The following is a 16286-nucleotide window of genomic DNA, read 5'->3' as shown; positions in this document are numbered from 1 at the left end:
CACTGCATAATGTAGCTTGAGGTTTTGCTATAATTTTGTGGCATTTTATGTTCCTGAAAAAAGCACAGCATGAACTATCCTACATTTGACCTTTCTTTTTCCCTTTTTAAAGGCACTGAGACACAGGTGGTGGTTGACACTAGCAGACGTGCTTCATTTGATGAGGTGTACATGACTGATATTGTGCCAGAGACGACCAAAAAGGATCAGCAATCACAATCTCCCAATGTGACAAGACCTTTTGAAGAGAACAGCAGGCATAGAGAGCTCTCAGTTTGTAACCATTACTGCCTCAGTCCAGATTTTACAGAGGAGCATGAAGAGAACCTCGATGACTCCATAGTGAGGCATCGAGACAGCAGCCAAGCTATGTCCATCAGCCCCGATGAGCTCTACAAATGTAGCACAGGCTGGACAAGTGCTTTCTACGGTGCCAAGCTATTTGATTCAGAAGTCCATCAGTATGTTAACTTTCTTGGAAGACAAAAAGATAAATACTCAGAAACCATAGAGGCCAAAAGGCTGGTAAGTATTTAACTTTTATGTTAACTTCTGTAACTTTCTTGTGTCTGATTGTTGAGGCCATTAATTGTGTAATTTATGAGCCCATCATAGGTGTACGGGTTGTTGTTGTCCTCAAACATTTCACTTGCAGTCTTTTCTCTTTTGTGTTGTGCAATATGTTGGTGCTATATAAATAATTGTAATTGTGAGCGCTGATAGAAATCGTTGACAACCCAGATTTGCCTATAAATGCTGGTTGTGCACGATAGGCAATGTAGATCAGAAACATCTGAGCTTTTAAAATTCTCACCGTTATTTCAGAGCAAGAGATGTTGAATTTAAGGTATTCATTATTTCAACTTTTACCAACACAAAAATATTTTTTTTTTTAACCCCTTAAGGACACATCACATGTGTGACATGTCATGATTCCCTTTTATTCCAGAAGCTTGGTCCTTAAGGGGTTAAGACTTGCCATTCCAGTATTCTTGTAATATTGATATACAGGTTATATATCTCGTTTAGGAGCATTGTTTAGCTCACAAATTATAATTATACCACAGGTGCATTTGTAAAAGAAGACACCATGAGATGTTGGAATTGGCTTTCTTTAAGCCTTATCAAGTGGCCGTTTTTCCCTAATTTTATTCAGTCTTTGTGGTATTAAGATGATGAAGCCAAGGTAACTTGGAGTGCTGTGGCCAGCCAATAAGTCAGCCTTGGGGTCCGTTAAACGTCCCCCGTGCCTGCAAGGGATACTCTTTAATGTCATGACGTTCGATGCCTTCATTGGATTTTAAAGGGTTAAATACAGGAATCCATTCGGCTTTGCATATTGACCCTGTTTTATCATTAATGCTTTTAGCTTTTGTCAGTGTTCATTTCCATACATTAAAGGGATGATAACTGCTATTAAAGAAACACTCCAAGCCCTGTAAGAACTACAGTCCGTGTTAGTCGTTATGGTGCCAATCAATCAAACAGTTTTAGTGCTATTTGACAACTTACAAGCTAAGAGCTAAGCAATGCTGATGCAGTCAGCAGGGGCCTTCTGCGGGACTCTTCTTTGCTCAGTAGAGCTAACCGGATCTTTCTGCCGGTGAAGAGGAAGAGTCATTCAGACTTCAATTAAGAAAAAGGACAAATTGGTCATTTGTTACATGTGAGTTTACAGAGGAAGAGGTTCTATTTCAACTGTCAAAAGTAAAGACAAATAAGGCAATGGGACCTGATGGAATACACCCAATTTTATTAAAAGAGCTTAGTGGTGTACTAGCAAAACCATTAACGGATTTATTTAACCAATCATTGTTAACAGGAGGAGTCCAAGAAGATTGGAAATTAGCGAATGTTTACAAGAAAGGTAGTAGGGAGGAGTCGGGCAACTATAGGCCAGTAAGCCTTACTTCACTAGTGGGGAAAGTAATGGAAACCATGTTAAAGGATAGGATTGTTGAACATCTAAAATCACATGGATTTCAAGATCAGAGACAACATGGGTTTACTTCAGGAAGATCATGCCAAACTAATCTTATTGATTTTTTTTGATTGGGTAACTAAAATAATAGATCAGGGTGGTGCAGTAGACATTGCTCATCAATAAACTGCAATCTTTAAGTTTGGATTCCAATATTGTTAAATGGGTTAGGCAGTGGCTGAGTGACAGGCAAGAGAGGGTTATATTCAAAGCAAGTTCTAGTTACCAGTGGGGTACCTCAGGTATCTGTACTTGGACCCATTATCTTTAATATTTTTATTAGTGATATTGCAGAAGGTCTTGATGATGTCTTTTTGCTGATGATACTAAGATATGTAACAGGGTTGATGTTACAGGAGGGATAAGCCAAATGGCAAATTATTTAGGTAAACTAGAAAAATGGTCAGAGCTGTGGCAACTGACATTTATTATGGATAAGTTCAAGATTATGCACCTTGGACGTAAAAACCCAAGGGCAGAGTACAGAATATTTGATAGAGTCCTAACCTCAACATCTGAGGAAAGGGATTTAGGAGTAATTATTTCAGATGACTTAAAGGTAGGAAGACAATGTAATAGAGCAGCTGGAAATGCGAGCAGAATGCTTGGTTGTATAGGGAGAGGTATTAGCAGTAGAAAGAAAGAAGTGCTCATGCCATTGTACAGAACACTAGTGAGACCTCACTTGGAGTATTGTACGCAGTACTGGAGACCGTATCTCCAAAAGGATATTGATACCTTAGAGAGAGTTCAGAGAAGAGCTACTAAGCTGGTTAATGGATTGCAGGATAAAACTTACAAGGAAAGGTTAAAGGATCTTAACATGTATAGCTTGGAGGAAAGACGAGACAGGGGGGATATGATAGAAACATTTAAATACATAAAGGGAATCAACACAGTAAAGGAGGAGACTATATTTAAAAGAAGAAAAACTACCACAACCAGAGGACAGTCTTTTGTTCACAACAAGAGGACAGACTTAAATTAGAGGGGCAAAGGTATAAAAATAATATCCGGAAGTATTACTTTACTGAGAGGGTAGTGGATACATGGAATAGCCTTCCATCTGAAGTGGAGGTTAACACAGTGAGGGAATTTAAGCATGCGTGGGATAGGCCTAAGGCTATCCTAGACTTAAAATAAGGCCAGTGATTATTTAAAAGTATGTCGAAATATTGGGCAGACTAGATGGGCCGAATGGTTCTTATCTGCCATCACATTCTATGTTTCTATGAAAACTGGAATCCCAGGCTGCAGCCACAGACACCTTGCTGGACCGAGCTATCATGTCACACCATACTAAAACTGTTTGACTGCTTACTGTTGGACCGTGTAGTGGCTCTTTTTACATCATAACCACTAGAGCAGGTAGTAATGGCTATAGTGCTAGGAGTGTCCCTTTAAAATATAATCTGTGTTATAGCATGGATTAATATCAGCAAAGTTATAATGTCCATAGACGTATATATTAGTCTTTTTATTCTCTGCTCAACTTTTTTAATGCCAATTGCGATGACCTTTGCAGCTTTACAACATGGCTTATTTTACTATCAAATGCAACAAATCAAAGGTTAATTTGTAATGATGGTTTTACGCCAAGTATTTCTTAAAGGACCACTATAGGCACCCAGACCACTTCAGCTTAAGTGAAGTTGTCTGGGTGCCAGGTCCAGTTAGGTTTAACCCTTTTTTCTATAAAAATAGCAGTTTCAGAGAAACTGCATGTTTATATGTGGGTTAATCCAGCCTCTAGTGGCTGTCTCATTGAAAGCCGCTAGAGGCGCTTCCGCACTTGAGACTGCTTTCCTATGGACTGGCTGAATGCGCGCGCGGCTCCTGCCACGCATGCGCATTCAGCCGAGGAGGAGGAGAGTCCCCCGCCCGGCGCTGGAGAAAGAGGTAAGTTTAACCCCTTCCACCCCCTAGAGCCCGGCGGGAGGGGGAACCTGAGGGTGGGGGCACCCTCAGGGCACTATAGTGCCAGGAAAACGAGTATGTTTTCCTGGCACTATAGTGGTCCTTTAATAACGAGACAAATATATTGAAACCTTTCACAGTCCCGAGGCAGTTATGTCTCGTTTGCCTTTTTAACAAGACAACCTTCCTCTGAAACCCACTGGATTAAAAAGGATGTGAAAAAAGAGCCATCAAATGATTGGTGTATGGGTGAACATCTGCAAATGCTAATTACATTGCATACACAATTTCAAAATACACATATCATGGCAAAAGCATCATCCTATCCGTCTGGCGATATCTATATATAGATAATCTAACAGTCTTTAAGTGGCTGTCTAAGGACACTGCCATGGCAGCATCTCTCTTATTGTAATCAACTTATTTTCAAAATCTTTCACACTTACCTGGGTGCCTCTGGTCTGGCGTCTTCTTCTGAGATCATGAATACCATTCCTACTTCCACATCAGTGATATCATTTCTTTTTTTTTTTTATGTAAATGTTTTTATTTTGTTCAAATTGTTTTTATTAACAGGTTTTTATAGAACAATACAATATTGGAATAAAATAGAAACTTAACCGTTATTATATGGGGTAACAAGAAGGGAAGGGGAAAAAAAACAAATTTCAAAGGGGGGTGGGGGGTGGGGGGGTGGAGGTGGATTTCCATCCTTATCTATCAAAATTGGAAATGGCAGGTGTTTAAAGTCATGATGTATAATACAGAGTACACTGAAGTACATAACAAGAAGCAGCCAAATAGAACGGACGGACGCACGCACGCATGCTGAGGTCCGAGGCAACCAAAACTAAAACAGCGATAAAACAATCACTATTCTCTGCAAAATATCCAGAAAAACGGTGGATCACCGCTAGTACTTACGATGGGTCTAAAAAACAAGAAATCAAGGGCGGACAAACCCACGGAAAGGGGTAATATAGAAGGATATCTCCGGAGGGCCCAAGATGGCCACCAACACTGATGACTACTCTGACTCCTCGGAGGAGATGTTGCAGAGTAGAGGAGCGGTGGTCATGCTGCACTCACTGCAGACTTTTCCAACACCAGGAAGCTTGGGCTCGGCGCCAGTAACTGCAGCCACACTGAAGGAGATGCTGAACGATCTCCAGAAAACACTACAGGCAGACGTGGCCTTGCTACGGACGGACCTAACAGGCATGATTGGCAGGCTAACAACAGTGGAGACAGTATCCGAAAACCACACCAAGTCCCTCGACTCCTTAGACGCGGAGGTAAAAGCCCTGAAACGACATCAGGCCACTCTGGAGCAGCGTTTCGCACAAATGGAGGATGCCAGACGCAGCACGAACATTAAAGTATGTGGGTTCTCAGAGGAGATACCAAACGCGGAGCTCCCACATCTCATGAGAAGACTAGTGGAGTCCCTCTTGCACCCCAAACTGTCAAAAAGCCTTGCTTTTGAGGAAGTGTTCCGGATCCCGAAGCCAAGGGGAGCCCCCGAAAAGGCCACCCGAGACGTAGTAGTCCGGTTCCACAGCCTCAGGGACAACGTGTTGGTGCAAACTGCTTTGAAAGGGGCTTTAACCCTCGTTTTTGAAAATATGGAACTCTCCTTCTACGCGGACCTCACAGGGGACACTATGCAGTGGAGGAGGTCCCTACAACCCTTCACGAGCCTTCTAAGAGCCCACAACATTCGGTACCGATACCACGTACAAAAAGGAGATGCAACCTACCTGGTGCAGACCTTTACAACAAGCGGCTGGAATACTGGAAGCCCTGGGCCTACCAAGAGACTCTCTCTCATTGCCCACAACGAAGGGGACTTCTACAGGCCGGCAACCACGAGATATGACAAGGGCTGCACCGTCCAAACCATCACAGGCACGCTCCATTGCCCCTGCACTGGCCCCTACCTGAAGCACAGGACTAGCTCCCTGGATGTCGGAACGCTATCCGGTATCCGCTAACGGTTAGAACTCCACCGGGACTTTGAGTTGAATGGTGCCAGGCACCCTACAGTTCACCAGTTTTGGTTCTATGATTTTGTTCATGATTGTTTATGTTGCTCAAACAAACCTGCTAAGATATGATTCTCCCTTCCGCTCACTGACCGAGCGGTGATAGCCCGTAGCGGTGATAAGCCCCCCCCGCCTCTGTCCCCTTGTAACAACCAGGGTAATGACGGAGGCAAAATTAGCCTTTGGGGCCAAGGGCCTGTTTCACTGTGAATCCACCTGGCCACTTACAACCGATCACAGGCCTGGCCCTAACATATCGCCCCAGCGCCTAGCCCCCAGCGTGCTACACATAAATTTACTTGTCAGTCCCCATTATGTGACACCCACTGCGTCACACACTACATACTAATTGGTCTACTGACCCTCTGGCAGGGGCATACACACGGAAGGCAATACACCACACGCATGGAGATACTTACCTAGCAAACGGGGTACACTCGAGTCATGGACCATGTACGCGATGGAACACCTACACTAGACTAATGCAAATATTTTAAACACATAAAACCCCTCAGCTCACCAGTCAGCATATTACAAGATGTTAATTACACAACGATGTGTACAACTGGATATTCTCTATATGTAAATGTTGTTATGCATTATATGACATGCCCACTCCACGGAGAAGGGCTGAGAATAAATAAAGAATTAAAAAAGAGAAAATTCTATATAATTTCTATAGTTTATGGGCAGAATTCATTAAAGGGACACCATAGTCACCTGAGCAACTTCAGTTTAATAAGGTTGTTCAGGTGAGAACTATAGCTCCCTGCAGCCTTTCTCATGTAAACACTGTATTTTCTTAGAAAATACAGTGTTTACATTGAAAGCTAGGAACACCTCCAGTTGCAGTCACTCAGAGTGAACTCTGAGTGCCTCCATCCACTCAGATCTGCTGTGCACGAGCATCCTGTGATTCAGTATCTCCTCCCACTGCATGCAGACACTGAACTTTCCTCATAGAGATTCATTGATTCAATTCATCTCTATGAGGAGATGCTGATTGGCCAGGGCTGTGTTTGAATCATGCTGGCTCTGCCCCTGATCTGCCTCCTTGTCAGTCTCAGACAATCCTATGGGGAAGCACTGTGATTGGATCAGGCTTTCACATGTCAGCAGACTGCTTGTTTTTCCTGAGTCTAACAGCATGCAGATTTACAGCTTCTGGCTTGAATACAGTAAGATTTTTACTATATTTATGGAGGCATGAGGGGCCAAGGGGGGCTAGATGGTAGTGTTAACACTATAGGGTTAGGAATACATGTAGTTGCACTGGTGACTATAGTGTCCCTTTAAGAGTTACAGTTAAGGCTCTCAACTAATAAATTACAGTACTTCTAAATATGGGTGGAGCTGATATACCTAATACAGAAAGGGAACAATGTGATAGCAAAACACTTTTTGCAGGATTCTTGCATTTATATTAAATGTGTCCTAGTGCTTTAACACTAATACAATCCTCAATACTTTTTGGTAGCTTTTAAAATGTTTTGTTTAATTTTACATTGGTTGTCATGTGCTAATGGTTGCTTAAAATAGCAGATCTACGGTGTGGCATATTGCTTCTTAATAGATTTTAAAAAAGAGACTGAGAGTCATCTGACTCAATTATAAAACTAAAACTTTGTTTCCATTATAGGAACTTGAACAGCAGCTTATGATTGAAACTAAAAATTATCGGAAAACCATTAAGTTATACCAGAACTCGTTGCTTAAAGGGAAGAAAAATAAAGGTGAGTATATGATTAATACCAGAACCCAATACCAATATATTTGAAGCACAGTTCTGGTTAATGCAGATTTTCACTTGCCAAACTCGTCCCCAATGATTTTGGGTAATTAAACCTTGCAAGTGATGTCTAATTCATCTAGTTCACAAAAGATCATTGCTTGCGTTAACTAAAGGAGTGGTGTTCCCTGTGTGATTGTGACAAAGATTTGTTTGTATAAATGCTCTTCTTACGGTTTGTTTAACTTATACATACGATGTTCTTGTGTGTAATAGATTACACCAACTTTGCTGGTGATATCAATGTGCATGTGTAAGAATCCAAAGGCTTTAGACCCTGTGATAGGAAGTCTGCTATATTGCAAATAGACATGGGTACACAAGGCACTCACACTGCATACCTCAGCTTGTAGGGGAGAAAACCATATTAAAACAAACATTGGTAAATTACTGCCTACAGTAATGTAACCATTATACCAAACTAAACAAAAATGGCTGTCTCTTTTATAAGTGCTTCATACTCTTTTAGCCGAGGGACACTTCCATCACCATAATGAGATCTCCAGAGAAGATCTTTGGGTCACAGGGAAAGTTATTAAATCGAAAACAAAGTGTCTTTATTATCACAACAATTTCCTAATGCTATGTTGTGTTGTAAAACCTGTAACTGTTCGGAAGCTGGCATGTTTGCTAAAATATTTATACATCTTAAATCTGATAACTATCCAACAAATTGATGTCTACCTTCCTGTGATCACTTTTTTTAAAATAACACAACATTTGGATTCTTTTTGACACATAGTTAATATAAAGTTATTTTAAGTTACCATTCCTCTTCAGAAGTAAAGTTTTCCCTGTATGTCTATTTTGCTTACAAATACAGGTGGTACTGCTTGTACCTAGCCTTATACATGGTTTCTATTCTGACTCCTTTTTTTTAAGGTTCTGACGTTAAAGAATTGCTACCCAAACTAAAAGGGCATTTGGAGGAAATGAAAATAAAGGTGCAGTTTCTGGAATTGTGCAGAAAGTTACTTCAGGTAAGCAGTCTGACATTATTTAGTCTGGATATTTGGCAGACAATCTTAAGAGTTTCATTTTTGTGATGTGAAAAGTGAAATTGAAGGTCATCTTATCAGCTGGAATAAATGTTCCCTGGGGATTACATGGAATGCACTCCACAACTGTAGTGCCAATATTTACCATCATCAAATCCCTTGACCTAACATTATAAATGTTAAGCGATGACAAGACTGAGGACTATAGCCAATGACACTGGAAACGAGTGTAATAGATGGTTAAGAAAGTCAATAGACTGAAATAGTAAACTGTTGAGGATTTGGAGATATGGTTAAGGTACAATCGGCATATTCTACACATCTTATATAACTAATGAAGTTACATGTCCCATAAATCTCTGCTGAGCAGGGGTAATGGAATATGTCTGCATCCTCTTTTGGGATGCAGAAATGAATGCAGCAGCTGCAAAGCCCAGGGGTGTGTATTTATTTTGCATTTTATTATACATTATCCATATAATTCATTAACAAAAGGGGTTGATCCCCAGATTAAATGCGGTTTTAATTTCTTACATTAGGTATTCTTTTGACGGCTTGTATTTATATAGTATATAAATAAAGGTACACTCTAGAGGTTAAAGTTCCCATCTTTTTTTATTCTATTCATTATACAGATAACGATTTACATTACAACACTTTCCTCTTTGTATTTCTCCAGCATAAGGCTTTAAAATGTTTGTTTTTTTCCTGTTTATGTATTATAGACTTTAGAGTTATGTGTGCATTTTTGATTTCTCCATAATCTCTTGTTCCATCTTTTCCTCTGTTGCTTAAAACTATAACCTACAAGCTTAAAATTGACATAGATAATGAAATCTTGGACTGTTTTAAGGGGGAATTACCATTGTGTATCAGAAGTATATATGCCTGCTCAGATTTCATCAGTGGCTGTGATGGTCATTCACTGGTGATGTTTTATTCACCAATCTAATAAATGTGTACATGAGTAGCTATACATCATATTTGCATTTTTATTATTACATTACATTACATTTAAAATATACCATTTTCACCTGTATGGAATTGTCAGTATTATTTCTATAAACAACCTATAGCTTATTTTTTATATTTTCTTATTTCTGCTTGCAGGTGTCTTATGCAGAACAGTGGGGAGTTGAACCGCATGTGCTTCCTACAGTCGCAAAATGTTCAAGCCAAGAAAAAGACCGGGGTCCTGATGAAGATACCACCTTTATGCTGATTTATAATCAAAGAGGGAAAACGAGTCACAACAACACATCAAAAAGTTTACAGTCTGGTACCTCACTTGGACTGATGGTGCATCTCTACTCCTGGTATGTTCAGTTTCACTGCAGTAATGTTTCTTCAGCACCGCTAGGAAAAATTATTCCAACCAAATTACCCACGTACTAACTTTCTGTCTAGCAAGTACAAATAACTGTAACTGTCTAAAACCAAATACCAACTATGACACTCTGCTGTCTAAATCCAAATACAAAATGCTGCCTGTGCCCTGACTCACCAAAAAAAAATGTCTTCTGTAGAAATGCCAACAATCCCCCCACTTCACATACGTCCCCATCTCTTACATCACTCTTCTACCATTGCCTGCCCCACAGAATGTAATATCCCTGTACCCCTTATTGCGTTCCCCCAACTTATAGCCATATTCTCCCAATTTATCCACAAATGCCATTTCATTTGACCCATCCTCTCTCCACCAAATCCTACATTCACCTGTTCATTTCTGCCTTATCCCTCCACGTCATACTGCAGCTATATTCATCACATCATTCTCCATTCAGCTATATCCCTCAAGTTACATCTACTTCCTCTAATCTATTCCCTGTCCTATTTCTAAAAAAAAAACCACGAATAAAGCACACAATGTTCAAGAAATTGCCACCAGTAATCACTATTGTTTTAGTCCCTTAACTTGGGTCCATATAACCCAGGCTTTCCCAAACTCCGGCCCTCCAGATGTTTCTGAACTTCAACTCCCATGATTCTATGAATGAAATAGGCTGGGAATCATGGGAATGTACAAAAGAAAGAAACAGCGCTAAAATAGACCAATCCTATAAATAGGTAAAGTAGGAGGCAGCAACCTAAAAATAGGGTTCCCTCTAAGCCCTATGAACAAAGGTAATATACAAGACAAGACTGTTTTGTCTTGTATATTACCTGAGAATCATGGGAGTTGTAGTTCAGCAACATCTGAAGGGCTGGAGTTTTGGGAAGCCTGATCTAACCAAACGTAGGCCACAGCAGCTTGGGTTTGACATTTATCAAAGAGGTTCCCTGGCCACTACTTCCTTTGTGTTGGTGCGTTAGAATTACAGGGTTCATACCTTGATCTTGTGGATCACTATCTTTTACCGTGTAAACAGCCAGTACTTATTAATATTATGAATCCTCAGAAATACGTTTACGAATTAATATGGTTTTCCATTGATTCTTTATATTTTTTTATTTTTTCTTGCAGCAATGCTTTCCACGATGGGTATGTTCAGCATTTCCTCTACACCTTCCGATATTTCTGTTCTCAAGAAGATCTTCTCCAATTTTTTATAGAGCAAATCGATAACCACTTCCTCAGGTAATGAATTGGTTCATATTTGAAAAACAAAGTGTGGTTGGCCATGTATAAGAGTATCAGCAAACAAAAGCAAAACAAATAACACAGCAGAGAAACTGTGCTTCTTTGATGCCAATACTCCATTTTAAACTAACATTAAAATGTATATAAAGTTGTTTATTCAGTTACAAAATGTGGTAAAGCACAGCATAAGTTTGCCACGGTGACTATGTAACCCCATGATACCTGGCAAATCTTTAAACTGCCTTGCATGATCATAAATATTCGATAGCCAAGGTAGATTTGGGAAGGTCAGTCCCTAGTCTCCACTAGGGGGCTTCATTGAGTTGTGTAAGAGCTGACTGATACTAATGCCACAAAAAATAAATTGAATTAAGGTTCATGTAGAGATATTAAAAAATAATGAATAAGGATTCAATAACTTCGTATTTGGGAAGGAGGAATTGTGGGAAGTTTGTACTAGTCACTAATCAAAGTAAAAAAAGAAGATGATATTTTTTTTTAATTCTGTGTAATGTTATCTGATACAGCATAGATACAATTATTGCTACATTTGCTGTGACTAAAGAAATGGTCTCTGTTTGTAGGGAGGGGAAAGATCCCTCACCACTAGAAGAAAAGCAAAAGGTCTACCATCGTTCTCTTGTTCTGCTACAGACCTGGATTGAAGACTGTTGGCATATAGATTTTATCTCAGATCCTGATCTTCTGGACAAGCTTGAACATTTATCCAATTCCCAGGTATTGTTCTAGAATAGCAATGCAAACTTCTTAATGGGATATAAAATAAATATAGGGCAATGGTACAGAGAAGTCTAGAATGGTATTTATTTGAAATTGTGTAAACCGGTCACATTTGTGACAAACTGGAGCATGACTGAGCTATGTACCCAACTACCCAACAACAGACATGTCTACTTACATGATGGCTCCTGGGGGACAGCAGATATACTCATCTTAACGCACTGCCATCTTCTAGTTTGGCCTAGTCTTCAGCTCCTGGCGGGGATCATCTTCCAGGACCTGCTCTAGTGGTGTGGATGATTTTGTGAAATTACAAGATCTTCCAGTATTTAACTTGTGTAACCTCTCTGGGAAATGGCAAAATGTGAAGTAGAAGAAATATTTGAAGGTCTGTTCTTTGTCACGTTTTTTTTGCTAAAATTCATTACTTACATAAGACAAGGTAGTCTCTACATTGATGTGACTGTGCCACATTAAAACATATGGAGCCTGTTCATAAACAGTAGGTTCCAAATACTACTCTAATGCTAGCTTGTGCATGGACTGTTTTCTCTTGGTGCTTTTCCCACATGTCTAACATTACAAATTCCAATGATTTTAGTGCCTGTTACTATTTCAGAAGTTCCTCAATAAATCTCTTTTCAGGTTCTTCCACAAGATGAATATGGTGATTACCTATTGTCTTTGCTGCAAGAAATTTCCAATCGAAAATATACATTTTCCTCTCCAAGTTTTAATTCTGGTGATAAAAAGGAAGATACCAAATCTCTACACTCCTTGTGTACAAAGTTGTCCGATGATAACATATCCAGAAAGGTAAGAGTGATGTTGGTATTTTAGTATCTTAATAAGTCAGTGTGACCAGTACCTCATAACAGTACATACATGATACATGTATGTAGGTGTGTGTGTGTGTGTGTGTGTGTGTGTGTGTGTATATATATATACATTTTTATATACATACATCTAATGTGAGAACACTCGCATTAGGTGTGTGTGTGTGTGTGTGTGTGTGTGTATATATATGTATGTATATATATATATATATATATATATATATATATATATATATATATATATATATATATATATATATAAAGGAAAAGTAGATAGCACTCCACGGACTCGCTTTGTTTAAATATAAAATTTAACTTTTAATGCTCCAAGTTAAAAAATCGACGTTTCAGTCTGACCATTCAGACTTTCATCAGGACAAGGATTGGTCAGACTGAAACGTCGATTTTTTAACTTGGAGCATTAAAAGTTAAATTTTATATTTAAACAAAGCGAGTCCGTGGAGTGCTATCTACTTTTCCTTTATATTTTTGCCAGACAAGCACCCGGCAGTGAATATTTAACCACAGTGAGTGCAACACTACTTGTATTTTTTTATATATATATATATATATATATATATATATATATATATATATATATATATATATATATATATATATATAGTTATAGTTATAGTGTTCTCGCATTAGATGTAAAATAAAATTATGTTCACTAATGCTATTCCAAAATCCATTTGAGCAAATCCCCGATCTGGAATTTTGGGACATAGAGCAAATGCATCTGTCAGTCTGACCTCAAGTAAAAAAAATCTGTTTATGTATTTATTTATTTTTTTATTAACTACTCAGATTGATAGTTCTTCGGTATCACATTAACATAACAATGCCAGTCTAACCCGCTTTTACAGTGTTTTTTGTGCCAAATCAAGAATACTGGAAATGTAATGTATCCTTAAATTTTACGGCTGAATTACAAAGACAGCACCTTAAAAAAACCATACATCTAAGTATATGGGGTTGCTTCATATTTGGGAATTTTTAAAAATATGAGAACTACCTGTTTACCGTTAACTCTTGTGTTACAGAGCTTTAACTGGAAACTGTCCAAGGGAAATGGATCCAATGTGTTTAATAAGGATAAGCATTACTCATTAGCATCTGCTTTACCTCGTCCATGTTATCCAAGCATTGTGGAGGATTATTCACCGTCTTATATGAAAGGAGATGAAAATGGAATGTATTCCATATATGAGTGCAGTGTTGGGCAGATTGCATCACAACTGACAATACTTCAAGAAGTAAGAATTAACTTAATGAATCATAATAATTTACTTAAAGGGCTACTCCAAGTACCATGATATTTGAAGTGGCCGTGGTGCCTGGAATCTATTTTCGCTTTGAAACGCTGCACATACCGAATCTAACCACTTGGCTACCGGAGGTGTAACTCCAGCAGTGTCATGGGTGTCTTCAGCCAGCATGGAACCAGAATTCCAGTCTGGCTAATGTCAATTCTGTGCACTTTTTTTTTTTTTTTTTTTTCCCGCAGTGTGCCATTCCTTGGCTGAGACCACTCATCTGACGCCAATGAATGGCAACTGGATTGACTTCAGCAATTATGCAGAAGCATGTCAAATTTTTACTAAAATGTTTGCCCCATTATATATTTTCTATCTTTTGAATGTGTCTAATTTTTCAAGTGATCATTTTGTTAAGAGTATTAAACTTCCTGTCCAGGTGACTGTTAGAATTCCTTGCCATGTAATGTTATGGATAACTGAATCAGACAACATTTAAGTCATATAAGGGATTATTCACTAAGAGTATCAGTAAAACAAACATTCAAGTTTAGTATAGTCTAGTTTTTTTTGTTTTTTTTATTCGGTATTTGGGCCAAGCATTTTTATAATTCACTTTTCACTTAACTGGTTAGTGTCTAAGCTCCAATATGGTTTATTTAAAAAAAAAAAAAAAAAAACACAAAGGAGGAGGACTAAAGTCCTGGAAGGTAGTAAAAACATTTGATAAAAAAAAAGTTATATAGACAGAATATAAAAAGTAATATTATTTTATTAAATGAAAAGTCAGGTTTGACCAACACTCTGCAATATGCTGTTTAGTGAATAAACCCAAAAGTAACATTAACAAGCTAACAAAAAAAGTAATTACTAAATATTCAGACATGTCATTCTTTGGATGTGCGTTATATGTTTTGCCAAACACTAATATTGGAACACTTGGTAAATATGAGCAAAGTAGACTTCAAATTTTCTTTTTTTTACCTTTTGATATTTTGTTGTTTTTACTCTGCTGTCATGGATATCAAACAATTGCATACACAACACAGGATTGTATTTAAAAAAAAAATAAAAAAAAATGTACAGGTCCTCTGGTGGAAAAACAGCCCCAAAACATTAGAGAGCCATCACCATATGTAACCATGGTTATGCGGTATTTTTCCATCTGGTTACCTCTCTCTGTGTGCTAACTCCACCTCTGGTGTTTATTTCCAAAAGATCTATTTTGGTTTCATCTGGCCATAGAACCTGATCTCATTTGAAGATTCAGTAGTGTCTGGCAAACTTTTTGATGAGAGTAGAGGCATTTTCTCTTGAAACCCTTCCAAGCGACTTGTAGTGGTGTAGGTGACATTGGATTGTAGTTTTGGAGACTCTCTGAACCCAAGACGCAACGAACTTCAGCAATTTTTCAGCTATGATCCTTGGGTATTTTTTTGCCACTCAAACTATCCTTTTCACAGGAAGTCCTGGGTGAACAATTTCCTTTTCCTAGTCACCCAGCTGTACTAAGGAAATGTAAAATGTCAAATATATTTTTCTCATATGAATTCATAGGGGTGCCAATAATTGTGCCATACATATATTTAACAATAAGTTTATTTATTTTTATTTTTTTTAAGTTAAATTAAAATGTGAACCTTTTTTGCTTATATTTACCAAGGCTGCCAATATTCGTCGAGGTCACTATATGTGAAGTGTTTGGTTTACTATGTTGGATGGCTAATCCTTAGATTAAATCTCTACGATTGCTTCACAAATCTAATCCTCAGTATATCTTTAACTAGAATCTTGTTTAGTTTGAGAAAAATAAAAATAAAATGTGACTGTATTAGCATTTGACAATTGAAACTGTGTTGCTTATTTGTTCCTTGGTTTAAAAATGCATACCTCAGGACTGATTTGGGTAAACTGATAACATTTACACATGACTATGTACATTTTCTACAGGTTGTATAATTATAGTATGTCCTAGGTTAGTACCGCCCACAAGTTTTACATATATAATGGTAACCTATAACTCCAGACTGCTGACCAGTTGTATAGGTAGACCCATCTAGAAACTGACTGGCTTTGGTACTACACAAGTGAACCTATTGCTGTCTAACGAATACATAGTGGAATAAAGTCAGAGCA

At 38.4% G+C, this 16286-nt stretch overlaps 1 protein-coding gene across 1 annotated transcript in view; it reads left to right on the top strand.

Annotated features, from left to right (window-relative positions):
- Positions 1-16286, top strand: part of KNDC1 (kinase non-catalytic C-lobe domain containing 1) — a 91060-nt gene that overhangs the window by 62766 nt on the left and 12008 nt on the right. Inside the window, exons 17-24 of the mRNA XM_063434058.1 lie at positions 113-525; positions 7583-7676; positions 8615-8712; positions 9841-10046; positions 11198-11311; positions 11899-12052; positions 12701-12871; positions 13938-14150. Coding sequence (XP_063290128.1) covers positions 113-525; positions 7583-7676; positions 8615-8712; positions 9841-10046; positions 11198-11311; positions 11899-12052; positions 12701-12871; positions 13938-14150 — 1463 coding nt within the window. The remainder of the gene's footprint in view (positions 1-112; positions 526-7582; positions 7677-8614; positions 8713-9840; positions 10047-11197; positions 11312-11898; positions 12053-12700; positions 12872-13937; positions 14151-16286) is intronic.

This window comes from Pelobates fuscus, chromosome 10 (genome assembly GCF_036172605.1).
Source record: "Pelobates fuscus isolate aPelFus1 chromosome 10, aPelFus1.pri, whole genome shotgun sequence".
NCBI classification, from domain to species: domain Eukaryota; kingdom Metazoa; phylum Chordata; class Amphibia; order Anura; family Pelobatidae; genus Pelobates; species Pelobates fuscus.
Note: the sequence above shows the minus strand (reverse complement) of the source record. Positions and strands in the feature narration are given on the sequence as shown.